Source organism: Saccopteryx bilineata, chromosome 4 (genome assembly GCF_036850765.1).
Source record: "Saccopteryx bilineata isolate mSacBil1 chromosome 4, mSacBil1_pri_phased_curated, whole genome shotgun sequence".
Classification (NCBI taxonomy): Eukaryota; Metazoa; Chordata; class Mammalia; order Chiroptera; family Emballonuridae; genus Saccopteryx; species Saccopteryx bilineata.
The window spans coordinates 70,507,933-70,529,825 of record NC_089493.1 but is presented as its reverse complement, the minus strand read 5'-3'; the positions used below and the strand labels follow the sequence as shown (position 1 = coordinate 70,529,825).

General features: G+C 37.4%; 1 protein-coding gene and 1 non-coding gene across 2 annotated transcripts in view; one reads left to right on the top strand and one right to left on the bottom strand.

Moving 5' to 3' along the window:
* ATP8B4 (ATPase phospholipid transporting 8B4 (putative)) overlaps positions 1-21,893 on the bottom strand; it is a 277,874-nt gene that overhangs the window by 141,244 nt on the left and 114,737 nt on the right. The window contains exons 7-9 of the mRNA XM_066276448.1: positions 10,078-10,150; positions 5,391-5,461; positions 1,257-1,339 (exon numbers count right to left, since the gene is read on the bottom strand). Coding sequence (XP_066132545.1) covers positions 1,257-1,339; positions 5,391-5,461; positions 10,078-10,150 — 227 coding nt within the window. The remainder of the gene's footprint in view (positions 1-1,256; positions 1,340-5,390; positions 5,462-10,077; positions 10,151-21,893) is intronic.
* TRNAA-CGC (transfer RNA alanine (anticodon CGC)) lies at positions 3,129-3,204 on the top strand. The gene has a single exon. It is a non-coding gene; the product is annotated as a tRNA-Ala (tRNA).

The following is a 21,893-nucleotide window of genomic DNA, read 5'->3' as shown; positions in this document are numbered from 1 at the left end:
ATTCATGAACACAACTCACTTTTCTTGGATTCACATAACAATAAAACTTCATTGAAAAAATTACTTAGTTGAAAATCAGCGATCTATTTTAATCTAATCAAAATATTTCTTGGGCCATTCAGAGTTTTCTGACTATTCCTCTGATTTAAATCTCAAACTGGGGGAATATTTTTTCTATAAACATTAGCTATAACAGCACTCTTTTAAGAGGAATTAAAATATCAACAGAATCCAGATGGAGTGTACAAGTCAATGCAAAGCACAGGCAATCTAAACTCTTAAGCTGTGCATTGGAGAGACTATCATGTAAATGGACCTGTGCTTTGACTCATGGGATCATGCTAAGACCCTGTCCACATTTTCCTTTAGTGGACCCCGAAGAAAACATATTGGAAGATAGTCTCAAACTCATAAAGATTAGTTAACAAATAAAACTAATCTGTATATAAATATAGATGTTCAAGGTCAGGCACACAAGTGTGTAAAGCAAGAGACCACTGAGGGGTGGCAGGAAGACCCCCAAAATTTACTCTTGGCCTGACTTAGTGCCTACTGTCTTACTATTAATGGTTCTTTCCTTGGACTTTTTTGTTTTTCTATGACAGCATTCACAGAAAAGAGCAGAGACGGCTGGCAGAGAACAGGCAGGAGAACATCCATGATGAGGAGCAGGGGTCTGGGTTGAATGGTGTGAAGATGATGATAACAAAACCATGGTCTAAAATAAAGGACAAAAGCTGACAAGCTGATTAATAAATCAGAATAGTCTTTCTAAACATCTACAATCTTTAAGACATTGTACTAGACACTACAGAAGGTACATGGGACAGCATTACTGTCTTCACAAAGTGTGCAGTGTAGCATTTGGTCTTTGTTATGGAGTCAGAGAATGAAGGAATGGTTAGACCGACAGCTAGAAATAAGTGTGTGGCCTGTGTTCATCCTCAGCAAGTTTACAGAGGGCCTCAGGGAGGCCAAGGTAAGGCAAGTAAGAGTATCATAGGAGGGAACACAATCTAGCGAAGAGGAAATAGGGATGAAATGAATGATGAAATGAAAACCATTCTCCCTTGGTAAACATTTTTATTCTTTAGCGTGAGAAAAGATTACAGGCTTTGAGGCCTGGAGAACTTTATGTCCTTTCACCAAATAAAAAGAAAAAAAAACATAAATTGGATTTCAGATAATTATCTTAGTTTTTCTGCTTCAAAAGCTTTTGATTTTGAGATTTTTGTTTGTCTATTTTAAATACTCACCATCAAACTTTGCAAGTCGGCTTATATCTTCTCCAAGCTCTGAGGTAACTGATAGCGCATGGCGAACTTTTAGGTTCGTTTCCCTGTGAACGTAATTGACATGACATGAAATTTTATACGGAACAGCCCAACAGCATCTTACACAAAGCAATCAAGTGAGTACAGCACATGCAAAACCCAACACAAGGGATTCAAGGAACTCCCTTTGAATGTCATTCACATCTCTCACACTGTTTCAGGAAAGTGGACAAGGTTTTGCAGGCTCCTAAGAATTGGCACACCACCCACAGCACATCTGTATAACAACACAGTAATCTGTTTTGCTATTTGAAAGAACAGAGGACATAATAAATGTGGTTTCATTCGAGCCTACTCAGACATCATGCATGAGTTACAAAGCACATTAGGAACGAGAACACAACTGCCAAATAAAGGAGGCCAGCGTCACTCCGTAGTCTACCATCTACATAGGAGTTTTACTTACAAAATGGTCATGGCTAATTTCACAGTAGCTGAAACCTAAATGGAAATAGGAATACAGCTTTCTTTTTCTTGGAAAATTAAGCCAAGAATCCAGTAAGTCTAAAATCAAGCAACCAAATTGGAACTCAGCAGGTCACAGTGAGCTGGCCATCTTCTCCCAGTCAGGACCACATACATTGGACAGATGGCTGCTCTCTCATGCTCATGAAATGACCAAAAGTGAAAGTTCTATGAGAGTCACTCACATCTCGTGTTTAAGAGATTGTCATGACAATTTTCTCAGAGTTCAGTTGAATTCTGTTCTACAGTAGTTTAAGATTCTCTGTCAGAGTTGTATCCCTTATGAAAATGTTTAGTAGTGGGTTAATTCAGTCAACAAATATTGATTGAATACATACCATGATACTCAATGCTGCCACACAAGGGTTATTGTCCTCTTGAGGGAAACAAGTGATAGGTAAAAAAAAAAAAAAAAAGCAAATATCCCTCTTTGGAAGTACAGGTCAAACCATGAAGTAATAGAATTTAGAGAACCGAGAAGCAGCTACCTGAGAGGGCATCTAATCTAAATTTACCATAAATGAGTTTCACAATGATGTTAAGACAATATGAACCCAACTCAAGGACTATCCATTGGTAAAATAGCTTTTTTCAGGAAAGTTGGACATATAATTGAAGTTACTTTGTTTAAAAATAATCTCATTGATCAAAACCTATTAATTCCTAGGAAGCAGAGATGAGTAAGAATTGAGATAGTAAAGAACTTCATAACTGAGACAGAAATGAAGCTGGGCTTGATGGACAAGTGGTGCTAAAGCGAAAGGACTAAACTGTCCATTCATTAAAACAATTTTTCAAATACTATAAGTGATCAGTCCCACCAAGTAGACCAGACAAGCCTCATTCCTTTACCCTACTCAATACATCATGTCATTCATCAAGGTTTTTTTTATCATTTTAAGTTACACTCTCAGATTCTCTCCAATATCACACCTCCAGCTTCAGATATAAAAACTATAGGGGAAAAACAGTAAATATATATTTTTTAAGATTAAAAAATATATATTTTCCAAGATCTTCATTGTTGTGCCATAACCTTCCTTAATCTGCCTCAGTATCTTGATAAACTTCCAAATAATTTTCAGCATATGAAACAATACAGAAAGATCCTGCATATTCTTTACTCAGTTTCTCCTATGGTAAAAATCTTGCTAAACTATATCACAATATCACAGCCAGGATATTAACATTGACACAGTCAAGATACAAAGCATTTCCATCACCACAAGCATTCCTCAGGTTTCCCTTTGTAGCCACACCCTCTTCCCTGGCAACCACTGGTCTGCCATCCATTTCTATAATTTTGCCATTTCAAGAATAATACAATAGGCCCTGGCCAGGTGGCTCAGTGGTAGAGTGTCGGCCTCGCGTGCAGAAGTCCCGGGTTCGATTCCCGGCCAGGGCACACAGGAGAAGCGCCCATCTGCTTCTCCACCCCTCCCCCGCTCCTTCCTCTCTGTCTCTCTCTTCCCCTCCCATAGCCAAGGCTCCATTGGAGCAAAGATGGCCCGGGCGCTGGGGATGGCTCCTTGGCCTCTGCCCCAGGCGCTAGAGTGGCTCTGGTAGGGACAGAGTGACCCCCAGAGGGGCAGAGAATCGCCCCCTGGTGGGCGTGCCGGGTGGATCCCGGTCAGGCGCATGCGGGAGTCTGTCTGACTGTCTATCCCCGTTTCTAGCTTCAGAAAAATACAAAAAAAAAAAAAAAAAAAAGAATAATACAATAAGTGGAACAAGACAGCATGTGACCTTTTGGGAGTGTTGTTTTTTTTTTACACAACATAATTCTCTCAAGATTCATTCAGGTTGTTGTATACATCAATAGTTCATTTCCTTTTATTACTCAGTTGTATTCCATTATATGGCTATACCACAGTTTGTTCAACCATTCACATGCTAAAGGGTATATAAATTGTTTCCAGTTTGGGGAAATAAAGCTATCATAAAACATCTGTGTACAAGTTTTCATGTAAACATAAGTTTTCATTTCTCTGGAAAAAATGTCCAGAAGTGAAATTGTTGGGTTGCATGGTAGTTGCATGTTTAGTTTTTTAAGAAACTGTCAAACTGTTTTCCAGAGTGATTGTAGCATTATACATTCCCATCAGTGATGTGTCAGTGATCCTGTTTCTCTACATCCCTGTCAGCACTTGGAGTTGTCACCATTTTTTATTTGAGCCATTCTGATAGGTATGTGGTGATATTTTATTGTGGTTTTAACTTTAATTTCCCTAATGGCTAATGATATTGAATATCTTTTCATGTATTTATTTGCCATCTGTATGTCATCTTTGGTAAAATGTTTCTTCATATCATTTGCCAATTTTCTAATTAAATTGTTTGGGTTTTTTACTATTGAGTTTTAAGCATTTTTTGCATATTCAAGATACAAGTCCTTTGTCAGATAGATGGTTTGCAAATATTTTCTCCTAGTTTGTAGTTTATTTTTTCATCCTCTTAACTGGGTCATTTGTACAGCAAAAGCTTTTTATCTGATAAAGTCTAGTTTGTCAAATTTTCCTTTTATGGATCATAAATTTTTGTCAAGCCTAAGAACTCTGACCAGCCCTAGATCTTAAAGATTTTCTTCAATGTTTTTCTCTAAAGGTTTTATAGTTTCATGTTTTACAATTGAATTCAATTTCTCATTCAAATCATCTATTTCATATTGGATGAGCTGTGATACTTCGGTTTCTTTTGATAAAGTGGTCCATTTCACCTATTGTTAAATTTATGTGTATAGAGTTGTTTGTGATATTTCCTTATCCTACTGCTGTCTACAGGATCTATTATATCTCCTGGTTCATTCATGATATTGTTAATTTGTGTCTTCTCTTTTTCTTCTTTTTCAGTCTTGCTAAAAGTTTGTCAATTTTATTGATGTTTTCAAAAAAACCTTATTTTGTTTCATTGGTTGTCTCTGTTCTTGTTTTCATCTTCTTCCTTCTGTTAGCTTTAGATTTATTTTTCTATTTTCTATATTATTGAGATGGGAGTGATTTGAGACTTTTTCTCTTTTCAATTGTTTGCATTTATTGCTATAAATTTTTCTCTCAGCACTGTTTTAGCTTCTGCCCAAACTAGGGGTAGGCTTACACAAGACAAACTGTATTTGCATAGCTCAACATGACAATTATTTGAAACCATCTTTTCTCTCTCCATATCTTTATTTGACCCAGTTCCAAAAGGTTGCCTTCTACAGTAACATTGGTCCTTCTTTCCTCATAAGACTGTGATCATTACTCTTCTCATTTTCCTTGGAGAACCACTTGAAATTAAAATCAAACCAAGCAACCCCAAAAAGAATCCTTCTAAGGAATCTCAGTGAAGAGTCCCTGTGTAATGTTTACATATACTGTATATGTTCAGTTCACTGTTTCTGAAAGAAAATAAATTCAAGAGAAGAGATAGAGTTTTCAAAAAATCTGCAAAGTAATTATCAAATGGGCTCTGCAATTTAGACTCCTATTTCTTCCAAGAAAATAAAATCAAGATTAAGGATTAACATTTAAGTTAAGTCCTGTTCCTAAAGCTATTACTCTTAAATAAATTAAAAACTAATATAATCAATTATTCTAATTTTAATAAACTTACCCATCAAGCTCAGCAGTTTCAATATAACAGAGGCCATGTGGCTCACTACTTGACAGGAGAAGCAGATCAGCCTGTTTCAAAAAATTAGGATAAAGAATACTTGACAAGGGAAGATTGATTGAAAGCTTTTGATGTTGCACCGTCACGTGAGGTGAGCCTTAGGAAGAAAGTGAGAAGTAAAGCCCTGTCCCACCTCTCTGTTACATGCTCTGAATCAAAACCTCCTTCTACCTACCTGTTCCTATTTTACATATCTTTGGCCATAAGCCAGGACAGAGGATATCATAAAAATAAATAGCCACTTAATTTATTTTTTTAAAAAAACATATAAAATTCTGTTTTCTTGCTTTGATAATTACTAGCGGAAAATATAAAACTTTCCCCAATAAATTAGATAAATGCAAATATTCATATACACATACTTTAATTTCTCTGTATTCTCAATTAAGAGCAGGGGCAGGCAGAGAAGATGGAGAAAGACAGAAGTGAAGGAGAAAGAGAAATTGAAAAACAATTTAAAAAAATGAGAGAGGAAAGGAAATTTTATTTTGTTTTGTTTTAGATTTTATTTATTCATTTTAGAGAGAGAAGACAGAGAGAGAGAGAGGGAGGGAGAGAAAGGGGGAGGAGCAGAAAGAATCAACTCTCATATGTGCCTTGATTAGGCAAGCCCAGGGTTTTGAACTGTCAACTTCAGTGTTCCAGGTCGATACTTTACCCATTGCGCCACCACAGGTCAGGCATTGGCAAAGAAATTTTAAAAAGACAGAAAAGTTAAAAGAAATACAAAATAAAAAATAATTTAGAAAAAAAAAGATGGTGGAGTGTAAGAAAGAGGAAAGAGAAAATAAAACAGAAAATAAGCAAGAGGGTAAGATAGAAAATGTGGTAAAGACCGTGAAAAACTTTCAGAGACTGAATAGTTGGTCTCTTACAGACATAAATCATTCTACATAGTTGTCTGAGCTTTAGAAATAACCTCTCACTTCAGTTTTAGAATTCTGGTATATTTCTCTGTTGAGAAGTTGTTTGTTTCAAATTTTATACTAAAATAAGGGGTTTTATTTCCACATCTTAGCAATTGTAAATAATGCTGCAATGAACATAGTAGTGCATATATTTTTTGAAATTAGTGTTTTTTTCCTTCAGGTAAATGTTCAAGGGTGGAATTGCTGGTCCATCAATAGATAAATGAATAAAGAAGATGTGAAATGCATATATGTATATATGTTTATATATATACACATACAATAAAATATTATTCAGCAATAAAAAAGAATGATCTCTTGCTATTTGTGACAATATCAATGGACCTACAAGATATTGCACTAAGTGAAACAAGTCAGATGGAAAAAGAGAAATACTATGATTTCATTTATATGTGGAATCTAAAATCTAAATAAACAAAACAGAAACAGACTCTTAGATACAGAAAAAACTGATTGTTGACAGAAGGGAGGGTAAGGGGAGATGGGCAAAAAGATTAAGGGAGAAAGAGGTACAAACTTCTAATTATAAAATAAATAAGTCATGGGCATTAAGTCTACCACAGGAACTATAGTCAATATGTTAATAACCTTTTGTGGTGACAGATATTTACTAGATCGTGGTGATCACATCTAAATGTATATAAATGTAGAATCACTATGTTATATACCTGAAACTAATATAATATTATATGTCAACTGTGCTTTAATTAAAAAATAATAATAATGAATGAAGCAAGAGTTTTTATGAAAATCTGAAGACTTTGAATGACTAAAACCTTAGTAATTTATTTTGACATATTAGTGTAACAATTCTCTAGTTAAATCTGAATGTACAATCAGTATTACAAATCTGTAAAATTTTCTTACTTTTGTTTTAAAAATATTAGAATTGTGCCATTCTTAAGTTCCTAAATGTTAAATTTGGAATCAATCCACTCCTTTCATTGTCTCAAGGTTTTAAATATCCAACTTAAAATTATTGTGTGTGTGTGTGTGTTGTCTTAATTGTGATAAAAACAGGGTTTTAGATGAAAAGCAGCTCTAGGTATAAACAGGCATCTTTTTCTAAATTTTATAACTATTTTCAATCATAGATGATAAGAATTAAAGAATTCCAGATTTTGTTTAAAATGATCCTTTCAAGCTTAGAGAAGGAGAAGCATAGGCCCAAAATGCATGAAGTTCTATTAAATATATTCATTGAATTTTAAATATAAAAATTTTTAAAATAAAACCAAGGTGAATTTTCTTTTTTTTAAACTGATTTTTGGAAAGAGGGGAAAGAGACAGAGAGTGAGAAAGAGAGAGGAGAAGCAGAAAGCATCTACTCATAGTAGTTGCTTCCTACATGTATCTTGATTGGGCAAGCCCAGGGATTCAAACTAGCATCTTCAGCATTCCAGGTCAATGCTTTATCCCCTGTGCCACCACAAATTAGGCCAGTGACTTTTCAAAACCATTTTTTCTTCCTTTAAAATCAAGATGTGTGTGCCCTGGTTGGTTGGCTCAGTGGTAGAGTATTGGCCCAAAGTGTGGAAGTCCAGTGTTCAATTCCTGGCCAGACCACACAGGAGAAACGCCCATCTGCTTCTCCACCCTTCCCCCTCTACTTTCTCTCTGTCTCTCTATTCCCCTCCAGCAGCCAAGGCTCCATTAGAGCAAAGTTGGCCTGGGCGCTGAAGATGGCTCCATGGCCTCTGCCTCAGGCACTAGAATGGCTCCAGCTGCAACAGAGCAATGCCCCAGATGGGCAGAACATCGCCCCCTGGTGGACATGCCGGGTGGATCCCAGTCAGGGCACATGTGGGGGTCTGTCTCTCTGCCTCCAGGTTTCTCACTTCAGAAAAATACAAAAAATAAAATAAAAAATAAAAATAATATTGTAAAATCAAGATGGGTAATTTTGGCCTAAGAGTGGTATACACTCTTCACAAGTTCTCTTTATAGTGAATATGCTTAGGTTATATTGTGACGAGTCAGGAAATAACTTCTGCCATGACAGGCTTCTGTGACTCATCCATAAATGAAGAGGATCTTGATAATGCAAACTCATTTATTCCTCAGGACAGGGAGGCATGATTATTGGTACTCACAGTGGGGAAGGTAAACAGTTATTTATTCCAACCAAAATCATTTCTTTATACCCCCATTTGTACTTTCTCTTCTCAGTTGCTGGGCCTTTTCCAGTGCCCTGTCAAGAGAGGCTTAACGATATCTCCCAAAAATGAAGCATTGTTTACCAATACAATGCCCCTTCCCTCACTTTTCACAAAAATAACAACAACAAAACAAAACAAACAAACAAACAAAAAACCCAAGCAGCTGCCTTGGGGAAACCTGAAACAAATACTCTAATTGGAGGAAACCTGAAAAGAATTCACTGAACTTTTTTGAGTCCTCAGAGCCAGTGCCATTACCCTCAGAGGTTTATTAGACATAGTTAATGTTTGTAGAATTAATAAATAAAGGAAGCAAAACCTCATACAATGATAACACCTAAAAAGTGTATAATTCTTTAAAGGTTTCTAAAACTCTTATTTAAATTTTACATCCAACAAGTGTATGTTGTGCAATAATATTACAAGATATATCATTATTTTTGTTTTTTATTATTAAATTGGTTTGAGAAGATTAACAAAGTGGTTAAAAGAAGAGAAGGAGGTGCGGTGAATAATAATGAACATCATATTATTTACTCATTATTCAAAGATAAGTACTTTCTGTGTTTAAAAAAAAAAATCCTTGTTCATATATTTCACCCCACAAATTAGCAATTGTTTATAAACAGAACATTGGTCATTTACTTTTTCTTGTGTAGAAAATAGTAATTGCACCTCTGCACTCTAACAAAAAGCTTCTTCTTCAATATAGCTCAGATAAATGTTTTAAAATTTTTCTCTCTCTGAAAATTCCCAACTTTCTACTGCCTCACATATTTTTTAAAGGAGGGCATATTTATAGAACTCAGAGTGAAACAAGTAACCCTGAGGTGAAGCTATAGCACTTAAAATAACAAAGAGGGCAATTAGACCACAAACTGGCCTCTCTGGAAGGAGGTCCAAGAAAGGGGCTGGAAAGACTCAATGAGACACCCTGATGGGTCCAAAAAGAGCCAAAGCCTATGCATGCTCGGACTGGAGTTCAGGTCAAATTCATCTTTTTAGCCCTCTCATCTGATATACAAAGGCAAAACCTCATAAATAAGATTTTAATAATTCAATCCGTAGAAATTTTGTGATTGTGATAATTCAGGAGGGAACATAATACATTTTCTCTTCCTCTAGCTTATCTCTTCTTCGAAAATACTGCAAAGTAACACTATTAATTCCATTATTGAGGGCTAGTATTCAAATTATGGGAGTACAAACTGTTTTTAACGTACTCTGGAGTGTTTTTAAAAGCTCTTCTTTATATCAAACGATTGTAAATCTTTTGTATCTATTAATTTAAACAATCCCAAAGAAGATGAATAAAGTAATAAGCACTCTGCCTTATCTGAATTACCATGCTATTGAAAGTAATTAATCAATATGTCTTTTAAAACACTTTAGGATTGAGACTTTTTACAAAAAGTCTTGGTATTTCCTCTTTAATTACTCTGGATTAATATAGATTTAATGAATTTACTAATGTAAATACTGCAATATATATGCTATGTTAATCTGAGATAAATTATTTAAACAATATCAAATACTCACAGCAACAAACTGGTTATTTTCTAATTTAATGATGTCTCCCACTCTGACATTCATCCATTTTTCATTCTGCAGTCTATGAACAAAAAATTAAGTTTTTTCAGGAACTGAAGAGTCAAGCGAATATATTCACAATGGAGCATCATATGACAAATGAAGCAGATAAGGCTTTTCTAAAATGCTAGAGTTAAAGACCTTACATAATAAAATCTTTTACCTGAGTGATGTGGGGACAAAGGCCCCAAAAAAGTCAACTGATTTGCCCAAGGCTACCCAGTGACTTAGTCCAATTGGCTGGGGCTAAACTCCAGGTGGTGGAGTGCTCTTTCTACCATCCACGGGTGCCCACTTTCTACAGCAGCTATTATTGCATTTCTATGGCCAGAACCTTAAGGGGGTGGAGGTGAACTCAGTCACTGACAATCTTTTCAAATTCTATTATTAATAAGTGTTGAAGCATCACTGCCCTGGCATCAGAAATCTACTTGACAAAAGGCAACAAGTGAATGAGGAGACAGAGGCAAGAGAGAATGGGTCCTGGCAATAGCTAAAATGCAAGTTAGAATAAAGGCAAGAGAATAAACTTTGGAAAGGACAACACAACAACAGTGGGTGATAAAAGCCTTCAAAGACTGAATGGCTGAACAAGAAAGACCACCTACATATCATCCACAGCCCTGTGGCTTAAGACGGTGGCATTCTAATGGCTAGTGCCACCAGCTCAGAAATAGGACACAGCCAAGATGCTGCACTGCTTCCTTTGAGGCTTCTGTATATAGTCAACCCTTCGTGAAGTTCAGAGGAGTTATGATGAAAAGCTATTGTTTCTAGTTGGTTGGGCCCCTAGTGACAATTTTGGCAGACAGGCCACCTGGAAACAAACCACCTATGGTGGTATACCCTGATGCTAATCATCCCTTTTGAAATTCTCTGAAACCTTCTAAACCAGCTCTGTTTTCCAAGTTAGAAGTCTTCATCCCACTTTTTACTCAGCGATTCCCTTTTAGGAGAGAAGGCTGGGATGATAGAGCAGGTTCTCCAACAAGTTAAGGTGGGCAGGTTAATTTCATTATGCAGTTTTTAAAAACAACCTAATTTACTTGTCTATTTGGCTGGAAAACGGTTTTAAATATTTATACAACTGTGAAATATGCCTCACACTATCAACCCTGCTGGGTCATTTGGCTTAAACACTCAAAAATTTTTTCTTTAATACAGATCCAAGTACATGTTGTTCTGGAAAGTTTTCAACTGCAGCATTTTCATCTCTTGCCAGAATTCAATCATTTTTCCAAAGCCATACTTTTCTGCATTTTATCTAGTTCAACGACAACAGGAGAATCTAAGAAGCCTTCTACATCTCATTTTGTTCATGTTTACAGGTATGGATTGTGTGCTGGTTTATTTCTTTGGGGGATACCTTCTTTGGAGCCCTAGTGACATTTCTCAGGGGACAGTATCTCAGATAAAAGTTGATATGAACAGAGCAATATAAAGACCATGTCTTTATTTATGGAAATTGCACTGCTACTGAATTGTCTGGAAGTCTCGATTGAAAGTGCATCTGTTTACAATAATATTGTAAGAACTAAGTATGGTGCCAGGTGGGTACTGAAAATATCAGAGGTAACACTTTGTAAAGTATTATGACTGTCTAACCATTATGCTGTACACCTGAAATTAATATAAAATTATATTGAATGTGAATGTTAATTGAAAAAGAAAAGAAAAGAGCATCTGATTCAGGAAGAAGCTGAAATAATATTGTTTTATTTTCAAATTTTTATTTTTCTTACCTATACACTATAAGCTCCAGGAAGGACCACACCTCACCTCTCTTATACCAATGGAAAATTAACCACAGTGTAAAGGGGACACTATACGAGCTCTTACACATTTCAAAATGCACATTTGACAGTTAAGTTTACACAGACAAGTGGCAATAGCCACTACTTAAGAGAACAAACCAAAACCTGAATTTCTTTCTTAAATTCTAACTTGTTTTTCTCAAGTTCAGTATTTTCCTCTAAAACCAATGCATTTGGAAAAACATTATTCAAGGTGTGATGATATCAAAGAGAATTACTTGAATTAATCGCTACACTTGGAAAAAATACTAGAACAAAATCTCTTTAAGAAATAAACTTGCAGATCCCCAGAGCATTCAAAGAATCCCCGATATGGAACAATCCGATATGATTGTAAACATGATGTCCTATAGAGACCACACAGAGGAGTGACAAAGCAGAGCAGCATACTCTCCCTCATGCCAAATCCTCATGTCTGTTCCCTTTCCACCCATCTGCACCCCTACCTGTATTTTCACCTCTGCTTTCTAACTTATTGATATTTCCAAAAGCAGAAAAACACTCAGAATAATTTATTTGACCATGCATTGCCAAGATCTGACAATTAATCTGCTCATGTCATTCAATAGTCTGAGAGAGCAAAAAGTGCCTATAATACTACCAGAACCCAGAATTCTTATTTTTCTCACTCTAGTCCTCTTTCTTTCTCTCTCTTGCCACCTGGCTGCCCTCTACCCAGAATACACATCTCTCAGTCACTTGAAGCTCCTCTTCTCAAAAGGCCCTTTTGTTATTCCAACATTTGCTCTATCTTTGGTCACCTAGCCTTCTCCGCCTGTCCCGATGGAAAGTTCTCGCTTAAAAAGTACTCCAAATATTTTGCCTACAAAGTCTTATGACTAACAATATTTGAGATCTTAAAAAATGTTTGGTATGTGCAAATTCATTGGGATACAATATCACCTTTGTGGGCTGTGTATGGAGAACCTTCACCAGGCAACAACGTAGGCTAATACAAAAAAATTTATGAGCTTTGAGCAAAGTATTGTGAGGGTACACAATCACAAGAGAAATTTCCTCAAAAGAAATATTACACAAAACTAATTAGTAATCAGTCAAGAAGCAGCAAGCAGTATTTTCTAGATGGTGACCTTGACCCCAGCACTATTTAACCACCTTATCATTAACCTAATGGACACACAAACACATTGGTTAGATTTGTGGACAGCATCCTACCAACAAGAGAACATAACCCTTACAAAGGAAAATTATGGTAGAAAGTCATCTTACGCCCTGGCCGGTTGGCTCAGTGGTAGAGCGTCGGCCTAGCGTGCGGAGGACCCGGGTTCGATTCCCGGCCAGGGCACATAGGAGAAGCGCCCATTTGCTTCTCCACCCCTCCGCCGCGCTTTCCTCTCTGTCTCTCTCTTCCCCTCCCGCAGCCAAGGCTCCATTGGAGCAAAGATGGCCCGGGCGCTGGGCATGGCTCTGTGGCCTCTGCCTCAGGCGCTAGAGTGGCTCTGGTCGCAATATGGCGACGCCCAGGATGGGCAGAGCATCGCCCCCTGGGGGGCAGAGCACCGCCCCTGGTGGGCGTGCCGGGTGGATCCCGGTCGGGCGCATGCAGGAGTCTGTCTGACTGTCTCTCCCTGTTTCCAGCTTCAGAAAAATGAAAAAAAAAAAAAAAAAAAAAAAAAAAAAAAAAGAAAGTCATCTTACGACTTAAAGAAGTTACTAGAAACTGAATGAAGAAGAAGAGGAAGAGCAAAAAAGATTATTTTAGAGAGGAGAAAGTAATATTCTACAGATGTAATTAGAATTTTGAATTAAAAAATGCCTGGAGATATTGGTGAACCTTAGAAGTATGTGGTACCTTGGTTAAATATATACCTGTAGAACAATCAATATGTATAATACCATCAAAGGAGAGTTTTTAATGTTATTTCCTATTCTATCTTACCAGGTTATTATAACTGTACTTAACTAGAACTTCAAAGATAGTTCTAGTTAAATTTTAAAATTTTTGATTGAATTTATTGGGGTGACAATGGTTAATAAAATTATACAGGCTTCATGTACACAATTCTACAATATATCATCTGCACGTCGCTTTCTGTGTGCATCACCCCAAGTCGAATGTCCTTCCACCACCATCTTTCTCCCCTCTACCCTCATATACCTCCTCCCATGTCCTTTTCCCTCCTGCAATCTCTGCATTGTTGTCTGTGTCTATACATTTTTTTTTCTTGGTTTAATCCCTTAACCTTTTTCACCCATCCCCCCAATCTCATCCCTCCTGACAGCTGTCAGTCTGTTCTCCTTGAGTCTTTTTCTGTTTTGTTAGTTTATTTTGTTCATTAGATTGCACATGTAAGTGAAATCATATGGTACTTGTCTTTCTCTGATTAGCTTATTTCACTTAACGTAATACTCTCCAGGTTCATCCATGCTGTCGCAAAAGGTAAGATTTCCTTTTTTGTTACAGCTAAGTAGTAGTCCATTGTGTAAATGTATCTCTGCTTTTTCATAATGAGCACTAAAGGTAATAACTAAGAAACAGGAAAACTTACTGAACAAGTGTAAACTGATAAAGACCTGCAAATGCTTTAAAATTATCTATATTTTTTAAATTTTTATTTGAATTTAGAGAAGGGAGGAGAGAGATGGAGAGAGCAACATCTATTCGTTGTTCCACTTACTTATGTATTCATTGGTTGTTTCTTGTATGTGCCCTGAACGGGGATCAAACTCACAACTTTGGCCTATCGAGGACAACATTCTCACCAACTGAGCTACCAGGTCAGGACAAAATCATCGATATTTTAAATTCTACCATTTTTCTTGTCCTACCTACTACCACCACTGACAACACATACTAGACATACCAGCAAAACTGGAGGGGCAGGGCAGAAGATTAGATTTAAAGCTCATTTTCAAAATATTTCTAGATTTCATCTAAGATTTTAGTTTGTATAATGACTGCATTTTGTCATCATTCTAAAACAATAAAAACAGACAGACACTCCCTGGCTTTCCAGGTGCAGTGCAGCTGTTCTCACAGCTCGTGTTTGAGGCAGGCTTGCATCATAGCTCTGCGAGGGGGACACAGGACTGCCTCATGAGTTGTGACAGTGGCACAGCTCTACAGACTTGGCACAAACAAACTCCACTTTTACTTTTCTTGGGGAAATCCCTTCTGTTCTCACAGAGGAATTGCAGTATATGTGTATTCCGAAAGCAAATTAATTCATTTTATTAAACTGAATAAAAGAATTCCAAGACTTTAAAATATGTGTATTTTATTTCCGGTTTTTAAATTGACATAATCTAGTTAATGCTTCTTTGAACCAGGTTTTTCAAAAACAGATGGGGTTAGAAGATAGCCTTTACCTTAGTAAAGTCATAAGCCAATTGCTAAATAAGCCAAAATTCAAGAAAAGAACTCATAAAATTTAAATTCCAAAGGCACCATAAAACATATGAAGTTTAACTGCCACAGAATAGTGACTAGAATGACTCAGAGGAAAGAATTTTTTGACACACACTCATTAACTATAGGCATACCCCAGAGATACTGCGGGTTTGGTTCCAGACCACGGCAATAAAGTTATCACAATAAGATGAACCATAATCTTTTTGCTGGTGGAGGGTCTTGCCTTTGATTTGCAAAAATGCAAACACCTGTGAAGCTCGATAAAATGAGGTATGCATGTATAATGTCTGATCTCAGAACATCAGAGAATCTTAGTTTTGAGAAGTGTGGTGAGACAGAGCAACTGCATCTAACAGTTCTTGGTAAATTAATTGGTCTGAACCTGCATCTTCCTGATGAAGTATAGCATCCTAAGAGTTGCAGGCTTGGCTGAGAACTTTCTTGAGAAAATACAAGTCTGAGAGTAAAGTAGCACCTACCCTTGCTTTATGTCAAGGTAACAACTGGCTGTTGAGGCTACAAATCAAGTATTTACCTTGAGCAAGATACCAAGCCCATTGCTGAAGCCTGAAGGGACAGAAGGAGGAGCTTTCCAATGGGCTCCCAAGGTGCCTTTCATCCTTTCCACACTCTAATGCTCCCACACTGTAATGACTGCCCATTAGCAACATAGATTTCTGAAAAGAGCGTTTCCGCTAAAGCTACAGAAGATGAGTTGGAGTACTAAAAAAAAATGATAATAAAGATCAATATTATTAACCTCCCCTAATAAGCCAAACAATTTACGTACACTGCACGTGATTTCTTTCATCTTAGGTCCATGTCAGACCTATATCATACAAAAGTATATATCATATAATGCCTAGTTCATAGTAGCAGTCAATGAATATTTGTTGAGTAGCTAATAAGTGAATTAATGAATATAAAATAATTGTTTCCAAAAACATTTGTTGAATGCTACCATTTTCCTGAATGTCTAATAAGAATTGTAGCAACCAGGCCCTACCCGGTTGGCTCAGTGGATAGATCATTGGCCTGGGCGTATGGACATCCTGGGTTTGATCCCCAGTCAGGGCACACATGAGAAGCAACCATCTGCTTATTTCTCCCTCCCTTCCCCTCTTCTCTCTCTTCTTCTCTCACAGCCAGTTGCTTGGTTGGTCCAAGCATCGGCCCCAAATGGGGGTTGCTGTGTGGATCCCAGTCGGGAGGCATGCGGGAGTCTCCTCTTCTCACTTAAAAACAAATAAATTAATTAATTAAATTAAAAAATTAAAAATAAGCACATGTTGTACACTACATATGCATGGATGGTACGGTTTCTAACAATGTTTTGAAGCAAAGATATACCTACACATATCCCTGTTCCTACATGCATAGATAATTTGTTGTTGTTGTTGTTTTAAGTGAAAAGACTCCTACATGCATCCTGATCGGGATCCACCTGTCCACCCCTATCTGGGGTCAATACTCTCATCAACCGAGCTATCTTTAGCACCTGAGGCTGGCACTCAAACCAATTGAGATATCCTCAATGCATGGGGCCAACACTTGGACCAATCGAGCCACTGGCTGCAACAGGGGAAGAGAAAGAAGGAGGAGAAAGGGTGGGGAAGAGAAGCAAATGTCCACTTCTCATTTGTACCCTGACCAGGGATCAAACCTGGGCCCTCCGTAAACCAGCCTGACACTCTATCCACTGAGCCAACTGCTCAGGGCCAGAAATTTTCTTAAAAGACAAATAAGAAACTATTCAGTGGTTTCCACAAGAGAAAGGAAAGGAAGAGAAGTGAAATGGAAGGAAGACTTCGTTTTATTGTACTGTACACTGTTTTGTAGTGTTTGAATTATATTCGGTACATAATTTTTTGGCATTATATATAGGTATTTTAAAGGCCAGTTGAAGAGGAAAAATAGAAGAAAACTCTTCCAAGGTCACAAGTTAAGTGGCAAAGCTGGCACTGGGACCTGAGACTACAAAGTACTTGCTCTTAATAAATCTATATTTATTGTTCTCTTTTACTTTATTTTCTGTGATACTTATGTATTATTGCTTATTTAGAAAAATAATGGACCCTAAGGAGCTGAAGGAATTTGATCATAGCAATAGTGCACACTCCCAGAGTTTAAAACTAGCCAATGCAAAGACAGCTTGCAGGCATGGTCCCATGACACAGATGTTCAGTGGACAGCAGCAATTTCTGGTTCTTTTCAATCCCACTGCTGTCAGAGCCACACTAGAATAAGACATACAGCTTGGCCCTAATCCTCTAACAACACACTGGTGAACAGAATCTCATTACATTGAAAATAGCATAATACTCATATCTTTGGAATCTATTTATTTTGAAGAATGCAGATGTTTCCCTCGTTTTCCTCCCTTCTTATTAGTGTAATGCTTATGCTGAGGCAGAATCTCGTGGGGAGGTCTGTGGTCAGCTGCTGAGGATGCTCTCACACCAATTTTGCCAGGGGCAAAGGGTGGGAAGAAGGGGAGATGAAAAAAACCTGTAGTCCTACAGCATGGATAATTTAGTTCAACAATTTGCTGAGAAAAAGTAATCAATCTTAGAGATGTCTTGCTTAATTTATATAAACCCTTATAGATCCTATTGTGCATTAGTAAGAGGCAGAAATACACACACAATGTGACCTTCCTGTTTGCAAAACAGAATGATCGATTCACTTACTAACTTTTACCTGAACTAGATAATAAGCCTACTGAGAGTTGTGCAGAAAATGTAATTTTTTTTTATCCAGAATACACAATTTGTTTAATGACTACCAGTAATATTTTTTTAAATCTTTCATACAAGTAGCCTTAACAGATTTCAAAAAAAATAAAAATTATCTGACAACAGGGATATTAAGTAAAAGTATTTTTTAAATAGATAAAAAATCTTTGGCCACTGGGAAATTAAGAAATCGATTTTTAAAATATTTTAATTGATTTTAGAGAGAGAGGAAGAGAGAGCGAAACATTGATTTGTTGTTCCTTATGCACTCGTGTACTCTTTTTAATCATTTCCCTGACCTGAAACCCTTCTCCTGAATCAGTCTCTTAAGATTCTTTGTCTTCTGTAAATTCTGAGTAGGATTCCATTAATAGATGGCTAATAGATGATGAAACCACGAGGAAATCAGAGGAAAATTATTTCAAAGGAAGCTTATTACGTCTGCTCTCAATTGAGTGCTAAAGGAAATACTTCAGAATGACTGTGGAGAAGACAGTTATTTAGGTCTAGGTCAGATTCCTCAGCAGCAATTTCAGAGGGAGATCTGTGTGCCAGAAGTTAATTGACAAGTACTCTTGGGATTAACACCTGTGGGGAAGTGAAGGAAACAGTCGGGCAGAGGGAGGAAGTGGGCTGTTGATACAGTCGCAACAGAAGGTCAGCCAAACCCATCCGAAGCTCTGGAGGTGGAATGCCCTTCACGGCTGGATCTCCAGGGCCAGTCCGGATACCTTGGCATTGTTCAACCATTGGATGCAGTCCGACCCCAGCAAGAAGGGGCATACTTGAGCAAAACAGTTCTTCTCAGCCAAGGGAGAGCAGGCAGTGGATGGTTGTATGTAAGCAACCTTAGCAGCAATGGGAAAACGCAGTAACTACAAAAACATACTCTGCGATGTGAAAGAGGACGTGGGTAGCACAACACAGCACCCTCTACAAACTGAAAGCCCACTCCCCAGTTTTGCTATTGACATATTCATATAATTAGAATATTCCTTTTTAATTTTATGCTATTTCACCTTTCACTAGTTCCGATGTCAATTCTATGAAGTCAGCAAGAACAGCTGCAGTGGTGGGATTCAGCCAGTTCACACAGGTTCAGCAGAACCGATACCTAATTTTTTGTTGAGTTCGGCAAACTGGTTGTTAAAATGGCACTTGTAATCAGGGTTCTCTCTAAGGAGGGCGCCTGGGAAACTGCCCAATGTGGAAATCACAAATTTACATTCCTTACTCATTTTTAATGTTCATCTGAGCAACAATGTATTCTAGCATCTGTAATAGTGTTCATTCCATCCATAGGGTAAAACAAAAAATTGCAAGTGAGGACGCCAATCAAGAAGCAATATGGAAATACCTTAAATAACAGTTTTATTGGCCCTGGCCGGTTGGCTCAGTGGTAGATCGTCGGCCTGGCGTGCGGAACTCCCGGGTTCGATTCCCGACCAGGGCACACAGGAGAGGCACCCATCTGCTTCTCCACTCCTCCCCCTCTCCTTCCTTTCTGTCTCTCTCTTCCCCTCCCGCAGCCAAGGCTCCAATGGAGCAAAAGATGGCCCGGGCGCTGGGGATGGCTCTTTGGCCTCTGCCCCAGGAGGCTCTGGTCCTGGCTAGAGTGGCTCTGGTCTTGACAGAGTGACGCCCCGGATGGGCAGAGCATCGCCCCCTGGTGGACATGCCAGGTGGATCCCAGTCAGGCGCATGCGGGAGTCTGTCTGACTGCCTCCCCGTTTCCAGCTTCAGAAAAATACAAAAAATAAAAAATAAAAAAATAACAGTTTTATTGTTTTTGTCAAGTATTATTTAATATTTTTTCATTAATATTTTAAAGCTCTTATAATCTAGTTCTGTGTGCCTCTTTTATTGTTTTTATTTAAGTATTAAATGCATGAAATAATAAACTATCTTTTAGTATTTTGTTTTGTTATATTTAAAATAGTCATTAGGGCAGAGAACCAGTTGTTAAATTATTTGAATCCCACCACTGAGCAGCTGCCATGAGTCTTTGTGTCCCCCTAATCCTCCAATTTATAACTTTTGGGGCCTGACTTGTGGTGGCAAAGTGGATCAAGTGTTGACCTGAAATGCTGAGGTTGCTGGTTCAAAACCCCTAGCTTGCCAGGTCAAGGCACATTACTATGAGTTGGTGCTTCTCACTCCTCCCCCATTCCCATTTCTCTCTCTCTCTGTACTCAAAAATCAAAAAATAAAATCTAAAAAATATATACTTTTTGGAAAAATTTTGTAAAACTTTAGGTCATCCAATTTACTCCTTTTTCCAGTGATTAGTAAATGAAATTGAAAAATAAATGCTAATGCATTTCCATTTTAAAAAATAGTCTACAGATAACCACTGACCCAAATAGCTTTAAAATAATGTTTATATGGGGGAAGGGGGAATGAATCATTCTTTCTAAAATATTTCTTACATAAAGAACATATTTTCATGAAACACATTTACGAGCAATCACCTTATCCTGAGTAGATCAACCATTCCCATTATCTAAGTTGCCTAGTTTATTTTGAAAACTCAGAGAATATGCCATTACCCAGCTCAGTGATGAATAACACCTTCTTCTTTTGAAAAACGCCCCAAAAGATGATAGCTCCCAAATGAAGGTGACTCAAGTCTGAATATCTTGGTTCCAGGATGAAAGGTTTACATTGTGTTTTCCCAATGCCTCTAGTGATATTCTTAATCAATTTTTCTGCATAGGGCCAGGTTAAGAGCGAACCAAATGTCAGAGAACCAGAACCAGAAAAAAAAATATTAGTTGCTTAACATGCTAAGTAATAGTACATGTCACATCAGCATAGGAAAAGCAAAGGCATCTCTCAGTGGTGTGGTTTGGTTTGCTCTGATCAGAGAACTTAGTTTTCTGGAAATGGCATTCCTAGTTTTGGAACACAAAGTACACAGTATTGCTGGAAGATCAACAGTTTATTTACATTTTCAGACATATTAAGTCTTAAACACTTTTTAAGAAAAATTTTAAAACATTAAAGTAGGCTGTAATGTTTATTTATCATTTTAAGTTCCTTGGAAATAAGACAGCATGTAGGTAGAATTCTTAATTAGATAATCACTGTCTGGAAGGTGAGGTACCATAACCCTTCATTAATGAACACTCTTGAGCCAGGCACTGTGCTTAGTGTTGGAGCCTCAGAGACCAGTGGGAAAATATAAATCTGGTTCTTAAATAACCCCAGTTAAAACATCTTTGCTGTCTGATACCTGGAGCATGTGGTTATTCCTCCAGTCAGCAATGAAGAGTACCTGTACTTCAAGAGAATGACCTCAGTGTTAGATTGTTTGCCGTGCAGCTGTCATCAGAAGCCCAGCAAGGAAACTGATAGACCAGAGAAACTGTCTAAAAAAGGATGCACTAACTTTCATTCCTCAAGATATTCCTAGCTTTTTCCCCTTATACAATGAGCTCATCAGAAAGCTATATGCCTGGACTACATTACTCTGGTCCCTCTAGACTTGGCTTCTCAGAATCATGACTTAACATCATGCCAAACAAATTTCAATCAGGATTTACTTGTGGTCATGAGTAAAATATCTCTACTTTCTAAGGCTTCAATCATTATATCATTCATATTTCTCTCAAGACCAGTATAAATCTTACCGCTCACAATTAATAAAAAAAGTACATTTCAATAAATCATAAGTTTTGTACCCTGTATACTTTTATTATGAGGAGAAACAAAGTTCAAGGTAATATTTCAAATTTGTGAATGATAGATGTTAATGGATTATTTAAACAAAAAGTGGGAAATTTCATAGTAATGACTCTGTCCTTTGAAGATGACATTATAGGCGCTGGCTGGTTGGCTCAA